The sequence below is a fragment of the Neodiprion pinetum genome, chromosome 4 (genome assembly GCF_021155775.2).
Source record: "Neodiprion pinetum isolate iyNeoPine1 chromosome 4, iyNeoPine1.2, whole genome shotgun sequence".
In the NCBI taxonomy this organism is placed as follows: domain Eukaryota; kingdom Metazoa; phylum Arthropoda; class Insecta; order Hymenoptera; family Diprionidae; genus Neodiprion; species Neodiprion pinetum.
The window spans coordinates 33,223,305-33,239,866 of NC_060235.2; the positions used below are offsets into that span (position 1 = coordinate 33,223,305).

Here is a 16,562-nt window from a genome sequence, read left to right on the forward strand (position 1 = left end):
TCACAATCAGTGGCTTGGTTATGTTAATGCGACCCACATGCGACCGATCCGATTGCGACTCAGGGGCCATTCAAAACAAATTAAAATTATATTAAGCACGCTGTCATCTGATGATGCGAAGCGTGTAGACCGAAGTCGCGAGGTACCTGCGGGCAATTCCGGTTGCACTCTCAATCAGTGGCTTGGTTATGTCAATGCGACCGATGCGATTGCGACTCAGGGGCCATTCAAATTAAATTAAAATTATATTGAGCACGCTGTCATCTGATGATGCGAAGCGTGTAGACCGAAGTCGCGAGGTACCTGCGGGCAATTCCGGTTGCACTCTCAATCAGTGGCTTGGTTATGTTAATCCGACCCACATGCGACCCATCCGATTGCGACTCAGGGACCATTAAAAACAAATTAATATTATATTGAGTACGCTCTCATCTGATGATGCGAAGCGTGTAGACCGAAGTCGCGAGGTACCTGCGGGCAATTCCGGTTGCACTCTCAATCAGTGGCTTGGTTATGTCAATGCGACCGATGCGATTGCGACTCAGGGGCCACCTCCAGTTAGGCACAAAAAAAAAAATTTTTTTTTTACAACCATTTTGCGACTCGGACCCTCAAGACGAAGTAGCTCCGTAATTCGACGAGAAAAAAAAAGTATCGTGAATTGAGCTCACGCGACTCGACCTAGGAAACTTTTTACGTTGATATGAATTTAACAACATTTTATATTGGAATAAGCCTAATTTGATGAACCTTTTGGTCTGCAGTCAATGTCTCATTTTTCACATGTCGTTTTCGAGAAGTTTCGTATTATTGTGATAAAGTTATTTTCATTCGAAATAAATGTGAGCTTTGGCCATGTAATTTCCGGTATTCTACAATTTTGTTATCTACACGAAGTAAGAGTTTTTTAAACCCAGCTTCAGATTTCCACTGCCGATTTATCGTCTTAAGGTTGACGATCGACGTTTATTCAGCTGATCAGCTGAAATATAAGGAAAATACGCCACATAGAAAGTGTAGAATAACCCAATGGAAATCGATGAAATTAATAAATTGAAGCTAGTTTATTATCCTTACGTTTTACTTTCCTAGTAAATTTGTATGGATTGCAAGGTACTCGAGACTAGTTCGTCTTTTTAAAAGTTGGACTAGGCGGAAGTATCTTTTTCTTGGCTACATAAAAAAATCGAGAAACATCGAGAAACCTTTGGATCGGCTACTTTTGGCTACTTCCGCGACAGCTTTCGGCGACTTGAGGGATCGAGATAGCAACCCTGGCAAATGACTTTATACGCAAATACAGTAAAATCTGACATCGGGGATTATCCTATAATTAACTTTGGATTTTAATTTAACGGCTTTTGTAGGTTCGAGGTTTGTTTAGATCATTGCAACAACCCATCACGCTCCATCACAAAATGTATACAGCTAAGGAATCGTATTTACGCGTTGGTAACCTCGGATCTATTAAAAACAAGTCGAATAAAAGAAGAGACAAAATTAATGATAATTCTACGCTTTTCAGTCAATTTCAGTGATTGGATAAGTTGATCGTATGCTGAAATATTACGAGATGAAATATTATGACATAATCCATATTATATTTACGTATTATAAATATGTTGCCTGTCTCATTACATATCTTTCTATATTTTTTTTTTAATCTAATATTTTATTTGGAATAAATTATTTATGATCATTAATTCGTATACCTTTAATGACTTTATACAACCTACGAAACTCCAGGTCCACTAGCATTGACCTCATTCCGTTTCATTTAAAAAATCTATTATCTACCGTTGGTATCACGCTCTGATACAATTATGCAACGAACGGACAAATGTCCAATGCTGAAGTCAAAAACGGTTAACGCACGAAGATCCAGTATTAGAAACGAGAGTTTACCTGCCGTGCAAGTTAAGGCATGGTGATAAAAATCCATAGCCAGAATTGTTGAGGTGTAGTTACGTCAGAGGTTGGATTGTTTTCTTGAAGAGTTTGTTGAATTAGCGAATGATTTTTCCGATTCTTTTCACCTCGGTTACCGTGAGATTGCAAAGAATCCCATTATTTGAGACTTTTTTTTCTGTCGCTGGAACAAAGAATACAAAAAACATATAGCCACAGACTTTTAATATAATTGGGTGATGTGTCCGGCTAAGTAAGAGTTTACTCCCAAACGAAGGATGAAGTGTATGCGTAAGGACATTATGTGCTTGTTTGCCTTTTGCCATTGTGCGTCAGAGGTCTCAAGTTCTTGGGCTGCTCGGTCAAGATAGAATCAAAAGTCAAGCACTTCGGCATATAATATTTATTTTACACTTTCAAAAGACAATATGTCTCACCGTCGTGCGCAATATCGTTAAAAGCTTTTAGGAAACTTCTTGAAGACGTATCGTATGACTGACGCGGTCAAATTTTCAATGAATTTATACCTGTACAGTCGGAAACTTGAATAATAATATAGGCGTTCCGTATGTACCTTGCCCCATGTTTTCTGCTGTCTAATAATTGCGAGTTGCGATGTAAGAAAAAATCGCTGAAGATGATCCACATGGAATTTATCCCAATTTTAATGCAATTAGTCCAGTCAATGGGTCCTATTCGCCCACCAGGATAATGATAAGTACGTCTAGATAGGGTAAGGTACTGCCTTTTTAAAGAAGAATAAAGATTCACTGGGCATCAAGTTTACGGACGACTTACATACCTAAGGTTATTAACTGACACCCGAATACTTTAACCCAGCCTCTCAGCCCTTTGTTATAATGTGTGTAATCATATACCTTTGTGACGTCACCTAGGGGACACTGTCCCATGGTACTAAAATTCTATTCTATTCTCTCTCTCTCTCTCTCTTATTTATTCTCCTATTATTTCTTATTTTTATTAGCTACACATATTCTGTTCAATGTGTTATTATATTTATTTTATTAATTAGTTCATTTTTTATTTTATTGTTATTTAAATAAGTGTCTATTTTGTTATAATTTATCAATTACTATTGTTTATTTTTGTTCATTTTTTATTTTTCAAGTAGCAATCGTTAGTTTAATTTGTTAATGTGGGTTATACTTGTGTATGTATTCATTTTGCCCCACAGTGTTCTAGGGCATAATATACATGATCTTTCTCTCTTTCTCTGGTATAAACTCAAGTTTCATAAAAACTCTCTTTCAACTGTGCTTAGAAATGGGTCTAACTGTAAGTTTGCTATGGCTGTAAACCTTTCTCACATTGACTATTGTTGCCTTTTTTATTATGACCTTAGTGACGAACTCAATGCCGTATTGCAGAGAATAGTCAATTGTTGCATACGCTTCATTTTCGACCTTTGGGACGACGAGCATGTTATTCCATACAGGCATCGTCTGGTATGTTTGTCTGTTAAAAATAGGGAGCTTTATTTTCTCGGCATTCAAGAATCAAGTTCATCGCATACTTCAACTACAATCAGCAATAGCCGTCTTATTTACGTGAGCTTTTCATTTTTCCAAATCCCTCTTGTCATTTTGCTACGCCGTCTGTAACTTTCAATATCCCTTTTCGACGCAGCACTCTATACAGAAACTCTTTTCACCTTTAATCTGTATATTTTCGAGCGAGAACATATTCCCCGGTATTTCTATTATACACGTTTTATAGATGTAAAAGAATAAAAGATCCAGTGCTGTAGAGTGATAAGTTGTAATTATCTGATCTTGAAACAGCTTTATTTTTTAGAGTAACAGTATAATTAGCTTTGAACTAGAATACTATTTATGTAAATCGGAGGCTTGCGCTTCTGTTAGGCAAACTCTTATATAGATCGTACCTGTTGCTTTTGCATATTACGTAGTATATGTGAAAGCCCGTACCAGTGTTGCGCTGGAAAAATAAGAATATAAGTACGTATATATATCTAATATACGTGACACTCTTCTATCGTCCTTATTGACTAATTTATGATGCAACGTAGCTGGCTATTTACCCGTTCGAGAAATTGTATTTTTCGTTATATCTTATTTATTCGAAATTTTAAAAACAGGGTGCTTGAGATCACTGATGATGCGTCTGAACTCAAAATATAACTATTTTAAATCACGAACTCAATAGTGAGAACTAAGATGCAAGCAGTTGTTCTACATGAACAAAATTCGATATCGGGTGGTTTTCTAGGTAGCTAATTAATTACGAATCTGAATCCAAGATTAAGAAATTTAGAATGCTTGATTCTTTGGATGCATCATTTTCAATTTTTGAAGTTTTGAATTTTTGAATTTCGAATTTAGACACCTAAGCAGCGCGACAGTATGCCCACAAACTCCCGAATATCGAAGTTTCATCAAAATCAAGTAGTTTCTTCCATTTTAGACTGTCATATCGGATCCAAAATTTCAAATTTCTGTATTTTAAGTTTATATTGGTAATCAGTAACCTGAAAGACCCTTGATTTTCCAATTTCGAATCAATAAGAGGTAATGACACATGTTAATATACCTAGTACAGCTTTGTTGTATCGTATGCCCATAAAATAAGACGAGTTACCAATTGTCGAGCGAGTCCTTTCAAGAGATCCTCTCTGTGTAATACTGCACACAGGTATGTAGATCTATAAACGATAAATCACAGCCTAAATCGTCAGCAATATATTTCGTTGGTCCCTATTTCGTATGGGGGTCAAGTTCAGAATTTCTACGCATAATTGCAGGTTTTGAGAACGCATTCCCTATACCTTTTCGATATGCCGTTACTGTTAATCTTTTTTTTTTTTTTGACTATAGCTGAAACCTCGCACTGTAGTGAAATAAATTAAACTGACATCTCAAAATTCACTACGGTACCCTCCAAGAATATTTTCACACATACAAATCAAGAACAAGAAGTGTGTTTTTATAATCCACCATTCATATTAAATCATAGCCGTATTATAAGTAGACCTTATTGACTGCCACGCTTTATCATTATAAAGAAGTCAGTAAGAGGTTGGCAATTATATCATTGGATTGCAATTGGAATCTTTCATTTTGTGTGAGATTTTGTGCAGTTGGGATTTCACCTCCATTCCAAATGCGTATTATTAGGGCGGTTGAATGAAAGTGACAAAGTAAGTACTTATTATCTATGGCCAATCGTGGGAACACGCAGAGTTGAGCAAGTCACGCACAGTACATATTGTCACCATTCTATTCAGACACAGGTAAGGGGCACAATACCTAAGGCTGCTCTACACAAAAAGGCTGAAGGTCCGTCCTGCAAGATGGTTCAATAAAACAGAACGTTTTCTGGTGACAGAAAATCAAATCAACTATGGTTAAGAGAAACATTTTTACTTTCAAAACCTAAATCACAAGCGATTTTACTCTCCATGCTCAACAGAGACAAATCATTTAGATTTTCCTGTGGTACTAGGGAAAAAATTAGCGATTTACGATATTGTGTATACGTGTGTAGAAAGTTCTCGAACTCTACGTAGGGAATTCTTTGGAACCGGATTACAGCGAGACACTTGATATTTATGCGATCTCTTTCGAACCGGGTTGAAGCGAGACATTAATATTCAGGCGATCCGTTATTCGTAACGATTTAGAGTTCACATATCCGTATTTTCGAAAAACTAGGTACTATTTTGAAAATCGATGGGCCGAACACTTCGAGGACCTAAGGCTATTATCGAGGGCGTTTTTAGCCTTGCGGTTAATCTGGGCTTGATCGTATTTGCAAACATCCACATTGGTTCGCGGATCTTTCCTGTACATCCTTCTTATACATTGGTTGAAGTTCAGCGCATCTACGACTATCAATCTGTTAGTTTAAGTTTCTGCAGAATCTCAATAGACAAAACTGAAAAAAATACGACTCGTGATGTAAGATTAAGCTATTGTTCGTATTTGAAAACATCGTCGTGTAAACGACTTATTGTAGCATTCAGCTTAGAAGAAAACTGCGATAGTTTTTTTTCTATTTGAAACTCAAAACCATAAAAGTGCCTTATTAGTCGTCAAAAATTTAACGACTCAAGAAATTAGTCTGGAAATGTAGCATTGAGTGGGGGATTGATGGTGACAGGGCTCTCGATGAAAGGTGTACACACATGTGTGACTTGAGGCACAATACAGTAACTGAATGAATACTTAAAACACTAGAGAAGCATAAATATCATCTAATCTTGGGACGCCGGTTGACTGTATATTTCAGAACTGCTCAAGGCGCAGGTCATATGACAGCTTGGAGGACCAGTGAAATAAGTTTGGCGGAAAATAGTCTGGGAAGTGGAATTTTTTTCGTCATCCTCCAAGCCTTGTAGTGTTTACACTGTACTTCCCACTTTGCGAACCGACGCTATCGGCAATCAAACAGTTATAAAGTTTGTGCCCCCCTACTTTTGTGCTTAAAAAATCAGTGGTCTCGTGCCCTGCACCAGCCGGAGCTACGATACTCCTTTTACAACAGCCGTGCTGACAAAAACGGAAGTGCTTTTTCACTTCACGCGTCATCCTCAGTCCGCGGAGATGGAACCGTCCTCCGAAATAGCGGAATGGTACCGTGGAAGATCGATCTTTATTACCGGAGCAACGGGATTCGTTGGAAAAGTGTTGGTTGAGAAGCTTTTACGTTCCTGCCCCGACATCGGAACGATCTTTTTGTTGATCCGTGACAAGAAGGACACGTCCTCTCGAGACCGTGTCGAGCAGTTACTGTCGACGCGTTTGTTCGACGAGATTCGAACCGCTCAAGCAAGTCCGAGAGACAGACTCGTCGCTATTCCAGGGGATGTTGGCGTTCCAGGCCTGGGAATAACCGACGAAGACAGGCGGCTTCTGCAGGAAACAGTTTCGGTGGTTTTTCACGTCGCAGCGACGGTGAGATTCACGGAGCCTCTGCGAAAAGCGGTGGCCATTAACATCGATGGCACCAAGGCGGTACTCCAGCTCTCTCAGGGGATGAAAAACCTCCACGCCATTGTCCACGTATCCACGGCTTACGCGAACTGCGGCAACCCCGTCATCCATGAACGCATCTATCCGCCACCGATGGACTTGTATAAGGTGCGGCACTGCGTGGCTGGCCTCGATGACGAGCTTTTGGACCTAATCACACCCAGGTGAATGTAGTTGCGTTTTCTGTATGGTTCTTGGTGCTTGGTTCCAAGTATAATATCCGCATCGAATACAAACGTGGAAAAAATGTGCACACGATTCACGTGGTGAAATGGCTTAAAGTGCACGTCTGCTTATTTACGGTTGAGGCATAAATCCATGTAGATCAACAACGCTTCCGAGACATACGCTGAGCGTCGCGTACGCAAAGTTGGCCCACCCACCGCGGATTTTCAAATTTTTTTACGGCTTGGTGTGGGGGCGTTTCGTAGTCCAACTTTAAGGTTTGATGGCAAATAATTTTCTCAAAATTTTTCTTATGGAGTTATCCCCCTTTCCCCCCTCCCTCGTGTTAGAACGAATCATCTGAAATCCCGAAAAAAATTTTTCATATTAGAATTTCAAATCTGGGACGTTGACGAATCGACGACAAAGCTTGGGGAGAAATCCGTAATAAGTCGTAATGGCGGGTACCTGAATGCCGAGTTAGCGAAAGATGCGAGGCGTGATTTTGCGAATGGTCTTTCTTAGGGACATTTCTTTTTTCGAAAATCCTTATGGAATATTTTATTTCAATTTTTTTTACGAAATTACGAGTCTCCGCCGTGAATGAACTTTTTCCGAGCCACCTCCAAAAAATGCAAAAAGCTTGAAAATCCGAGGTGGGAGGGACAACTCTACAATAGGTTGACGCGTATTTTACTTTGGTTTGATGTTTCATTCGAAGGTTGATTGGTAAGCTCCCCAACACTTACACATTCACCAAAGCTATAGCGGAACACTTAGTCGCAGAGCATTCGACTCGATTGCCAATTGTTGTGGTGCGGCCTTCCATCGTCTTAGCCTCGTGGAAGGAACCGGTTCCAGGATGGACTGACAGTTACAATGGCCCAAATTTCGCGGTGATTGGTACTGCCAAGGGATTGGTGAACAGTATTTACGGGAAGAAGGAGCTTGTGGCTGATCTGATACCCGTCGACGTGTGCGTCAATCTTCTCGTAGCTGCCGCATGGGAAATCGGTATGTTCTTCCTAGCAGTCGATTTTTTTTGCCTGTAGCTGTGGGTTTCCATGGGTAAAACTTCACCGTTGCTAGCTTTCGATCTCTCACATTCTATATTATCTAAGGACATATACAGTGACGTGGATTTTTCCCGCTCCTCGGTCACTCGGAGAAAATGACCGAGAACTTACCGCGTGCACAATAATTTGGCGTCGACGATGTACCCTGGATCTAAAACAATATCGCGAAGTTTTGTTGGGCGCCTGGCGTGATCAACACGCCTCGAAATCATTAATGCGCTATACCTCGGGCATATGCTCGATAGCTCACTACCGCGGAGAGGGGAAGCGTAATTTTTGGAGAGAAAGAGAGACACTCGAATTACACATGCTACTTAACAAAAGAAGTAAAATAAAATCTTATATTTCACAATAGCGGTGATACAAAAACAAAAAAAAATAATCCAAAAGTCGCTTATCGCGATTCTAAAAGTAAACAGAAAATTACACGTAACCTACTCTATTTCTTACTCTACTGAGCTCGCGGCTCCCTAACTAAAATGCCACTCAACCATCACAAAATCGCCTTACGCTATTCTCAATTTGCAAATTCGCCGTTTCTTCTCCACAGCAATAATTGCTTAAGACCAAAACTAAAACTACTTTCTCGACGGTGCGTCGTCGGGCTACCGAACAGACGGCGTCCTCAACCTTACCCGAGATCTCACCCGACTCGGAGCTTCGACGCTACCGCGAGCTGCCCTACATCTAAACGTGACAACATAACTTAACCTCAAGCTTATTTCAACTAAACAAATCCGCAACGCCACTATATTTCAGACGCAACCAAAATTCAATACTCGAACTTCTCGTCTCAACCGCTACTCAACGCAACGGCAATTTCGACTATTCATCACCTCAACTCGACTAAACACTATCTTAAATAAACGGCAACTTAACTAAGCGCAAGCACCACTAAACGTAACCTAAACTATATCGAAAACGTTATTCGCTAATCCAAGCACTCCAATTCGGCACTTCCCGACCTACTCGAGTGGTGACACTGAAAAACCCGATAACGCAGCTATACTTAATTTCAAAAACGAGAGAGACTCAACTAAAACCCGTGACTCTACTCAACTTTCTCAAGAACTCAAAATTTACTCTACTCTAACACGCGTACTCAGGCTACGGTCATCAAGCAAAAGAATCGGCAAAAGAATTTCGAGTACTTTTCTACAACGCAAATCCAAAACGGCTATCCGTTACTCGGCAAGCCTTTTCGTAATTATGCTCGAAATTCAATCGCGGGGATTGAAGCAATGCTTACCTTCTACATCCTTATAACCCCCTTTCCATTCCCCTCGCGATTTTTGGGCGACTCCATTACTTCGCTAAACTCCCCAAAACGCGACTAATTATCACGACCGCCAGAACTAGAGTGGTTTCAAAAACCTATGACCTGCCGCGACACGGATCTCGATACGCCATCCCATACGTGACGCACGTGACCCACAAGAATACGCAATAATCGATCGGTCATCGATTTCGTCGATTGCGCAACTCGACGCGCACCTTTAATAGCATCGCTGCGCAGAACTTGACGCTAGATCGCAATCTCGTCCTCCGCGCAACTCCATGACGACTTGGTGGTGAGCGTGGTGCTCCCTCGTCGCTAGTCGGTCCGTCGCAAGTTCGCTAGTCAATTGTTGGCGGGGTGTAGGGGGAGAGGCTGCGGCGCGCCGGCCGCCAGCGGGAATCGCGTCCACCTTGGATTCCCGCGATGCGGGGATCAGCGTCGGCTCACCCTCCGCAGCCTCGACATCCGTCCTTCGCAATTGTCGCTAGTCCGCCTCGCCGCAATTTCCTCGAATTCGGTGCCGACTTCTGCCTGATGCCGGTGTAATTCGAAAAATAAAAAAAACCTGAAACATCTTACGCTATTCGCTAAGGTGTCCCCTCTCGTAGTTTCGGATGCGTGACTCCAGTCCTGGCGCTCTTTTGCAAAGACTTCGCGACTCAATTGCGAAAATTCCTAAATTTTGGTTCCGCCCAGGGTTCAAGGATCCTTTTTTAACGGGCATCAAAAATGCCACGTTACAATACATAATACAGTAGATGGTAATAGTAAAGGTTGGATGCTGAAAGATAACTTTGCTTCTTCCCCTGGGTCCGATCGTCTTAATTTGAGCGATGGCTTGGTGCGTACGCGTGATCACTTTTTATGTTTTATCAGGGAGCAGAGAAAATACGAGACTCGTGCCGGATCTACGCGTATACAATTGTGTCTCCAGACCATTCAGTCCCATTACGTGGGGCTTGTTTACAGAGGAAGTCAATGATTGTGAGACGAAATATGCCCCAAGTGACGTCTTCATGATTCCAAATTTCACGATGACTGATTGCAGAATGACGCACATAGTGAGCGACGTCTTGAGGCAGATACCCGCTAGTTTGGCAGATTACCTCACCTGGATGTCGGGTGGAAAACCGAGGTGAGTGACATATATTGAAATACTGGGGAAATTATGACGGGGATAATTGAAAATTGAAATCGATTGTTTGCAGACTTCGCGCGTACCAAAAAAAGATTCATGATGTGAGCGAATCATTCGAATTCTTCACAACACACGAATGGGAATTTGAGTCAACAAATATCAAGCTATTGAGGGATCGGATGTCGCACGTCGATCGGGAAACCTTCAATATTGACATATCGAAGATAGAATGGAGGAAGTATATCTACAATTACTTTATGGGCATTCGGCGATATGTCTGGTGCGAGAAAGATAGTATTCTCGAACACGGCAGAAAGATGATTGCCAGGAAAGTGCTGATAGCGAAGATCATCCTCTCGAGCATCCTCGTCGGCATCCTATTCGGTGTCATTAGGTTTTATGAATTTTAGTTCCAAGATATTCCGTGAATCGTTTGCAATTTTTTGAAAATATATTCAACCTCATGGTCAGATTAGTCAAGTCCCGTATGCTCGTTGATACAAATCTATTCATTGTCAATTACAAGTATGTATGAATATTGAAAAATTGTATTTTCATTTCGAAACATCTGAAAACCGGGACGATAAAAAAAAAAAAAAATGCTTGAAAAAATTGAGAAAAATCTGAAATGTTTGGAATCAAAAATACAGTTTCTGACAACGCTTTGAGATTCAAGAAGAAGATCCTTTTCAAAATCATTTTAAATATTCGTACATAATTGAGCGGTTGAATAAATAAAAAATGGGTGCGTGTACTTATGTACGCGCGTGAGAAGTTATACTTCTTTGACATCTTTGAAAAACAATGAAACAAATAACGGATGTCTCACATTATATTCAAATAATCTATTAAATTTTTGTCACGAACTTTTTATTAAATGTTCTATTAAATTTATTTCTTCATTTTGTAAATATTAAAAAACCAATAATAAATATTCAACATTGATAATTTAATAATAATGTTTAGTATTAATTATATTAAATAATGATATTTTAATTTATATCAATAAATAATACATACGGATAACTAACCTCAATTATATTGGAGCACTTGAAAAAGTATTTCAGCACAATTTTTTCACTAATATTCACAAATAGTAAATAATATTAATCCAAATATTCAATTTAAATCACTACTGAATATATTTTATTGCCACATATATAATTCGCACTTGTATGAAAATAAAACACGTGTTGTGATTGTAAAAACTAAAACCATGTAGATAAATATTCAGCTTTTTTTCGAGACTTAATGAATTCGGTTGAGTGGGCAACTTCATCCTGTTAATTTTGTGTTACAGTTTTGTGTTACAGTGATGCGCGCGCATCCTGAAATTTCACTCTCATCAGTTTTTCATAACGCGCCTAAAGAAGTATAACTTCAAAAATCTTAAAAAAATCAGTGAGTGGGCAACTTCATCCTGTTAATTTTGTGTTACAGTTTTGTGTTACAGTGATGCGCGCGCATCCTGAAATTTCACTCTCATCAGTTTTTCATAACGCGCCTAAAGAAGTATAACTTCAAAAATCTTAAAAAAATCAGTGAGTGGGCAACTTCATCCTGTTAATTTTGTGTTACAGTTTTGTGTTACAGTGATGCGCGCGCATCCTGAAATTTCACTCTCATCAGTTTTTCATAACGCGCCTAAAGAAGTATAACTTAAAAAATCTTTAAAAAATCAGGGTACTGTTTCAGAATTGGGACAAATGCGGAATTTTTTTTTAAACAATATTAGAAACGGTGAGGGTCGGACGTTGGTTGGTTTACATGGACTTGCCCATATGCTCGTGCATGTGAATATAAATCGTCACAAAAAGTTGTTTGCGCAGAATGCGTATCGAACCGTCGAAGATACAATTTACTCTCCCGAAAAAATTGCGATAAATGTACCGAGTTAATTGGCTCCTAAAATTGCTACGTACTAGCTGTTTGTCACGCAAGCGCTGAAATAAGATATTTCGAACGTAACCGCCAAGATTAGATATTTCTGACATAACTCCTAAGATAAGCTGTTCCTAACGTAACTGATGAGATAAGCCCTTTGGCTTAGCAGGTATCGATCTACGAAAATTTTCAATTATACATAAATTACATTATAGCGAAAATAGTTGGCGATCCGTCATTATCAAGTATCGGGGGCAAAACGAGATCAGCTAATTAGCGACACTTCTTTGAAACGATTAGAAAAGAATATTCCACAAAAGTATGTCTCAGCAAACGCACGTATGCACCAACAATATGTTACGTAGGTTTGTGAAAGACAAGAAATGCAACGACATGCTGGCTTATTAGTAACAATAAACTAATTTTAACGTTGCCTCTAAACAAAACATGCAGCGAGAAAGGTGTTAAGGCCTTCTTACAAAGAAAATGAACCATCAAGATACATTATGCACGTATGATAGGGTCAATCAATGGCGCGATCAATGTGATTCCCTTACCAGCAGCGCGAGGAGTAAATCATCGCAGTTTGATTTCGATCTTGCTGCCTGTTCGGATTTCAACCTTCGATTTAATTTCATTCGCTTCTTAATACCACAGCAATAGTTGTTCTCTTTTAATAATGAGTATTTGTGACGTCTTAGGTATAATTATTCACCTCATGATTTTATCCCGCATACACATGTGTATTATAACCTATCGCACATAGTATCGAATATGAGAGTGCGCAATACGTATTTATGACTATTAACAATTTAATATATTTATATTTCTACTACCTCCGGTATGATCGAACCTACCGTGAGGAATTCGGTACCTCTAGGTCGTAAAAATTTTTACGTTCAGTCGCTTTAGTATCTATCATTGACTGAAAATTGCAAAGGTCGGTGGGTCAAGGATTGTTCCTACGTACAAGATCCGGCATTTAGAATTTCCAAATTCTGAGTTTAAATTCGTAATCATGCAGCTACTCTAAACACTGACGCTGCGATCTTGAAGTTTCGAATGAACAAGAGGCGAGAAGTACTGTGCGTCCTAAATAGGTTGAATAACTAGCTTTCTTTGAGTCATAGCTTCATCAATATGCGCCATGGAGAAATCTCACTTATATCCCTTAATATCATACATCATCATCATACATGATGCATCATACATAGTATTACAGTCCGAAACCAAATTTCGGACGTTCGGATGTTCGGATGTTCAGAAAGTGACGTCACCCAAAATTTTTTTTCTCCTGACGTCATCGATATATAGTACTCGACAGCGAAAATCAGCTAGCCGAATCACTCAGTCTGGAAACAACCGCGCAGTAGATCGGACGTATGAGAACCGCGCTCCGCAGATTTCGAGCACCGGGTACTATACCTCCTGGATCCTGCGCCCCGGGTCCGCTTCCTGGTGCAACTCGAGTTCCAGGACAAGTGTTCCGTGGTTTCTACGCTCCAGGTCCTTTATCTGGTGAATTTCGACCTCCAGGAGAAATGCTCCGTGGTTCCTCGCTATATTCCATATTCTTCCAGATATAGCCGAAGAATTAGATCTTGACATTCTGATAAACGAATCCATCAACCTCAACAACTGTAGAAAGGAAACTTTCGGTACATCAAGGTGAAACAAAAGTGCACTCTGTGTACAAGAGACTGAAAAGTTTAAGGGTGTTATTTATCGCTAGTTGACCCCTCATCCCACACACACACACACACACACACACACACACACACACACACCTTGCACTCAGCTTCACGCTTCGGAAATGTACGTTCAACCGCGTCTAGTCTTAATCAGCAGTTTTGGCATTGTAATTTTTTGCATCACCATTAATAGTCACGCTATTACACTGTATTTCCCACCTCGCGAACCGACGCTATTGGCAATCAAACAGTTATAAAGTTTGTGCCCCCCCACTCTTGTGCTTAAAAAATCATAGGTCTCGTGCCGTGCACCAGCCGGAGCTACGATACTCCTTTTACAACAGCCGTGCTGACAAAAACGGGAGTGCTTCTTCACTTTACGCGTCATCCTCCGTCCGCGGAGATGGAACCGTCCTCCGAAATAGCGGAATGGTACCGTGGAAGATCGATCTTTATTACCAGAGCAACAGGATTCGTTGGAAAAGTGTTGGTCGAGAAGCTTTTGCGTTCCTGCCCGAACATCGGAACGATCTTTTTGTTGATCCGTGACCAGAAGGTCACACGAAAAATAAAATATTCACAATGGAGTTAGTCCCTACTCGGTGTTATTAGCTTCAATTAAGTTTGGTTCTAAAATGTTCGCAAATAATTTGCGGTTTTTTCGAAAATGTAATAAATCTCAGATTAGTCAAGTCCAGTATGCTGGTTTGTACCTACATCGTTAGTACAAATCTATTCATTGTCAGTTAGTGGAAGGAATTTGACCACGAATATCTCTTTTCCGTGCTTTGCAACTAGGATATTGTAAAACACGCGTATGTGAAATATCGTGAGAATAAATTTTGAATTCTACTTTCAAGAACACTGTATTGGAATCGAACCTTACGTTTCAGATGGATATTATTTCAGTTCACACCGTCCATCATCTCAAAACTTTAACGGGTCAACTGGTATTTCATCATGTACTCGTATACGTCTAAAAAAACAAACCGTTCCGATCTGGTATTGTATAATGTATAATTCGAATAACTTATTCAAATTTTAACCGATTCCCATAAAAATTGATGTACAACCGTTTTTTGGAATGCTGTATCCAAATATAGCCTCGGAATGATGAAATTCAAAATGCGAGTCTCAAAGTGGCGTTAGTAAGAATGGTAATTTTTTCAGTAACTTTGATAAAATTCGAATTTGTGGCCTGCGAGTGGTGTCATTGGATAAGTATCTCTTTAACCGTTTCCAGTTATTACTCCCGTAGTTGACTGGTGAAGTCACGGAAAAATCGGCGAACGAATTTCAGGCACAAGTCGATAACGCAAATCCATAATGGCTATCCGTTACTCGGCAAGCCTTTACTCAATTAGTCTCGGAAATCGGTCGCGAGGATATAAGCAGCGCTTAACGTTCCACATCCAGGCCACGAATTCTCCAACACCCTCGTGTTTCTTTGGCAACATCGTCGCAACAATCCACGCAAATGCTAAAAATTCGAAATCGTCAGACGGTCTCTGCCGTGCCAGGTCGCCAGAACAAGAGTGATTTCAAAATTGACGACCTGCCGCAACACCGATCTCGGTACGCTGCTTCCTACGTGACGTCATACCCGCAAGAATAGGCAACAATTGATCCGTCATCGATCTCGTAGATTGCGCAACTCGACGGGCGCCGTTTTTAATATAATAATACTGTAATATAATAAACACGTTGTTTTATTCAGAGTTTTGAACAGTTCTTTATTAAACCTGCAAACAATACGTAGCAGTATGATAGATATGAATAAAGAGAGAAAACAATTCTGTTAAGATGGTGGTTTGATCCCGTAAGGAACTTACGCAAAAATTGGAAATCTTGGCATGTTAGTTGTGGCAGCGTTACGCCTGCAAAATTTACGTTCAATAAATGGCTGGCATTTAAGTATACGCGGTTTCCACACGTTAGGCGTTTCAATGTACAGTATAAATGTATCCAAGATAACTTATTTTACACAAGACTCCGAAAATAGAGAGCGTACGCAGACTTCAAGGGCGTCAAGATTATGTCACTTTTGAAAATAATTAATCGACGCCGTGCTTGATATCCGTCATAAGAACCCAGAGTAACTGATTCTACTTATAATAGCTTATACCTAAAAGATATTTGGAGTCTTGATACCTAACTTCTTAAGGATTCTTGATTGAGACTGTTCAACGTTTTGTATACTTCAATGAACAGGTATTTTACTCACACCCATTCCGCAATGAGTTTGAATAAAATGCTTGTTTTTCCCGGGATGATCAAATAGCAAGTTTTCATTGTAGTATTTCTCTGCACATGTATCAACGTATTCAAATCCAACTAATAGTAAAAGTCAATAAATTCAACGATTTGCTTGCTTATCACTATAAGCTCGTCATTGCTCTACGATCATGA

At 39.9% G+C, this 16,562-nt stretch overlaps 1 protein-coding gene and 1 long non-coding RNA gene across 2 annotated transcripts; both read left to right on the forward strand.

Annotated features, from left to right (window-relative positions):
- The first annotated feature begins 6,197 nt into the window (after positions 1 to 6,197).
- On the forward strand, positions 6,198 to 11,223 carry LOC124217063 (fatty acyl-CoA reductase 1-like). The gene is made up of 4 exons (XM_046622322.2): positions 6,198 to 7,084; positions 7,807 to 8,099; positions 10,317 to 10,575; positions 10,649 to 11,223. Exons 1-4 carry the CDS (start codon positions 6,492 to 6,494, stop codon positions 10,986 to 10,988), a joined length of 1,485 nt encoding a protein of 494 aa, XP_046478278.1. The 5' UTR covers positions 6,198 to 6,491; the 3' UTR covers positions 10,989 to 11,223.
- A 1,021-nt stretch (positions 11,224 to 12,244) lies between these two features.
- Positions 12,245 to 15,869, forward strand: LOC124217065 (uncharacterized). Its single transcript, XR_006882768.2, has 2 exons — positions 12,245 to 14,130; positions 14,450 to 15,869. It is a non-coding gene; the product is annotated as an uncharacterized lncRNA (long non-coding RNA).
- The last annotated feature ends 693 nt before the right edge of the window (positions 15,870 to 16,562 follow it).

Excerpts from the sequence above, each read along its gene's own strand:
- LOC124217063 (XM_046622322.2), top strand. The coding sequence starts at position 6,492 with ATGGAACCGTCCTCCGAAATAGCGGAATGGTACCGTGGAAGATCGATC. Across the intron at positions 8,100-10,316 it reads AGCTGCCGCATGGGAAATCG|GGAGCAGAGAAAATACGAGA; the intron begins GTATGTTCTTCC and ends ATGTTTTATCAG. Across the intron at positions 10,576-10,648 it reads ATGTCGGGTGGAAAACCGAG|ACTTCGCGCGTACCAAAAAA; the intron begins GTGAGTGACATA and ends GATTGTTTGCAG.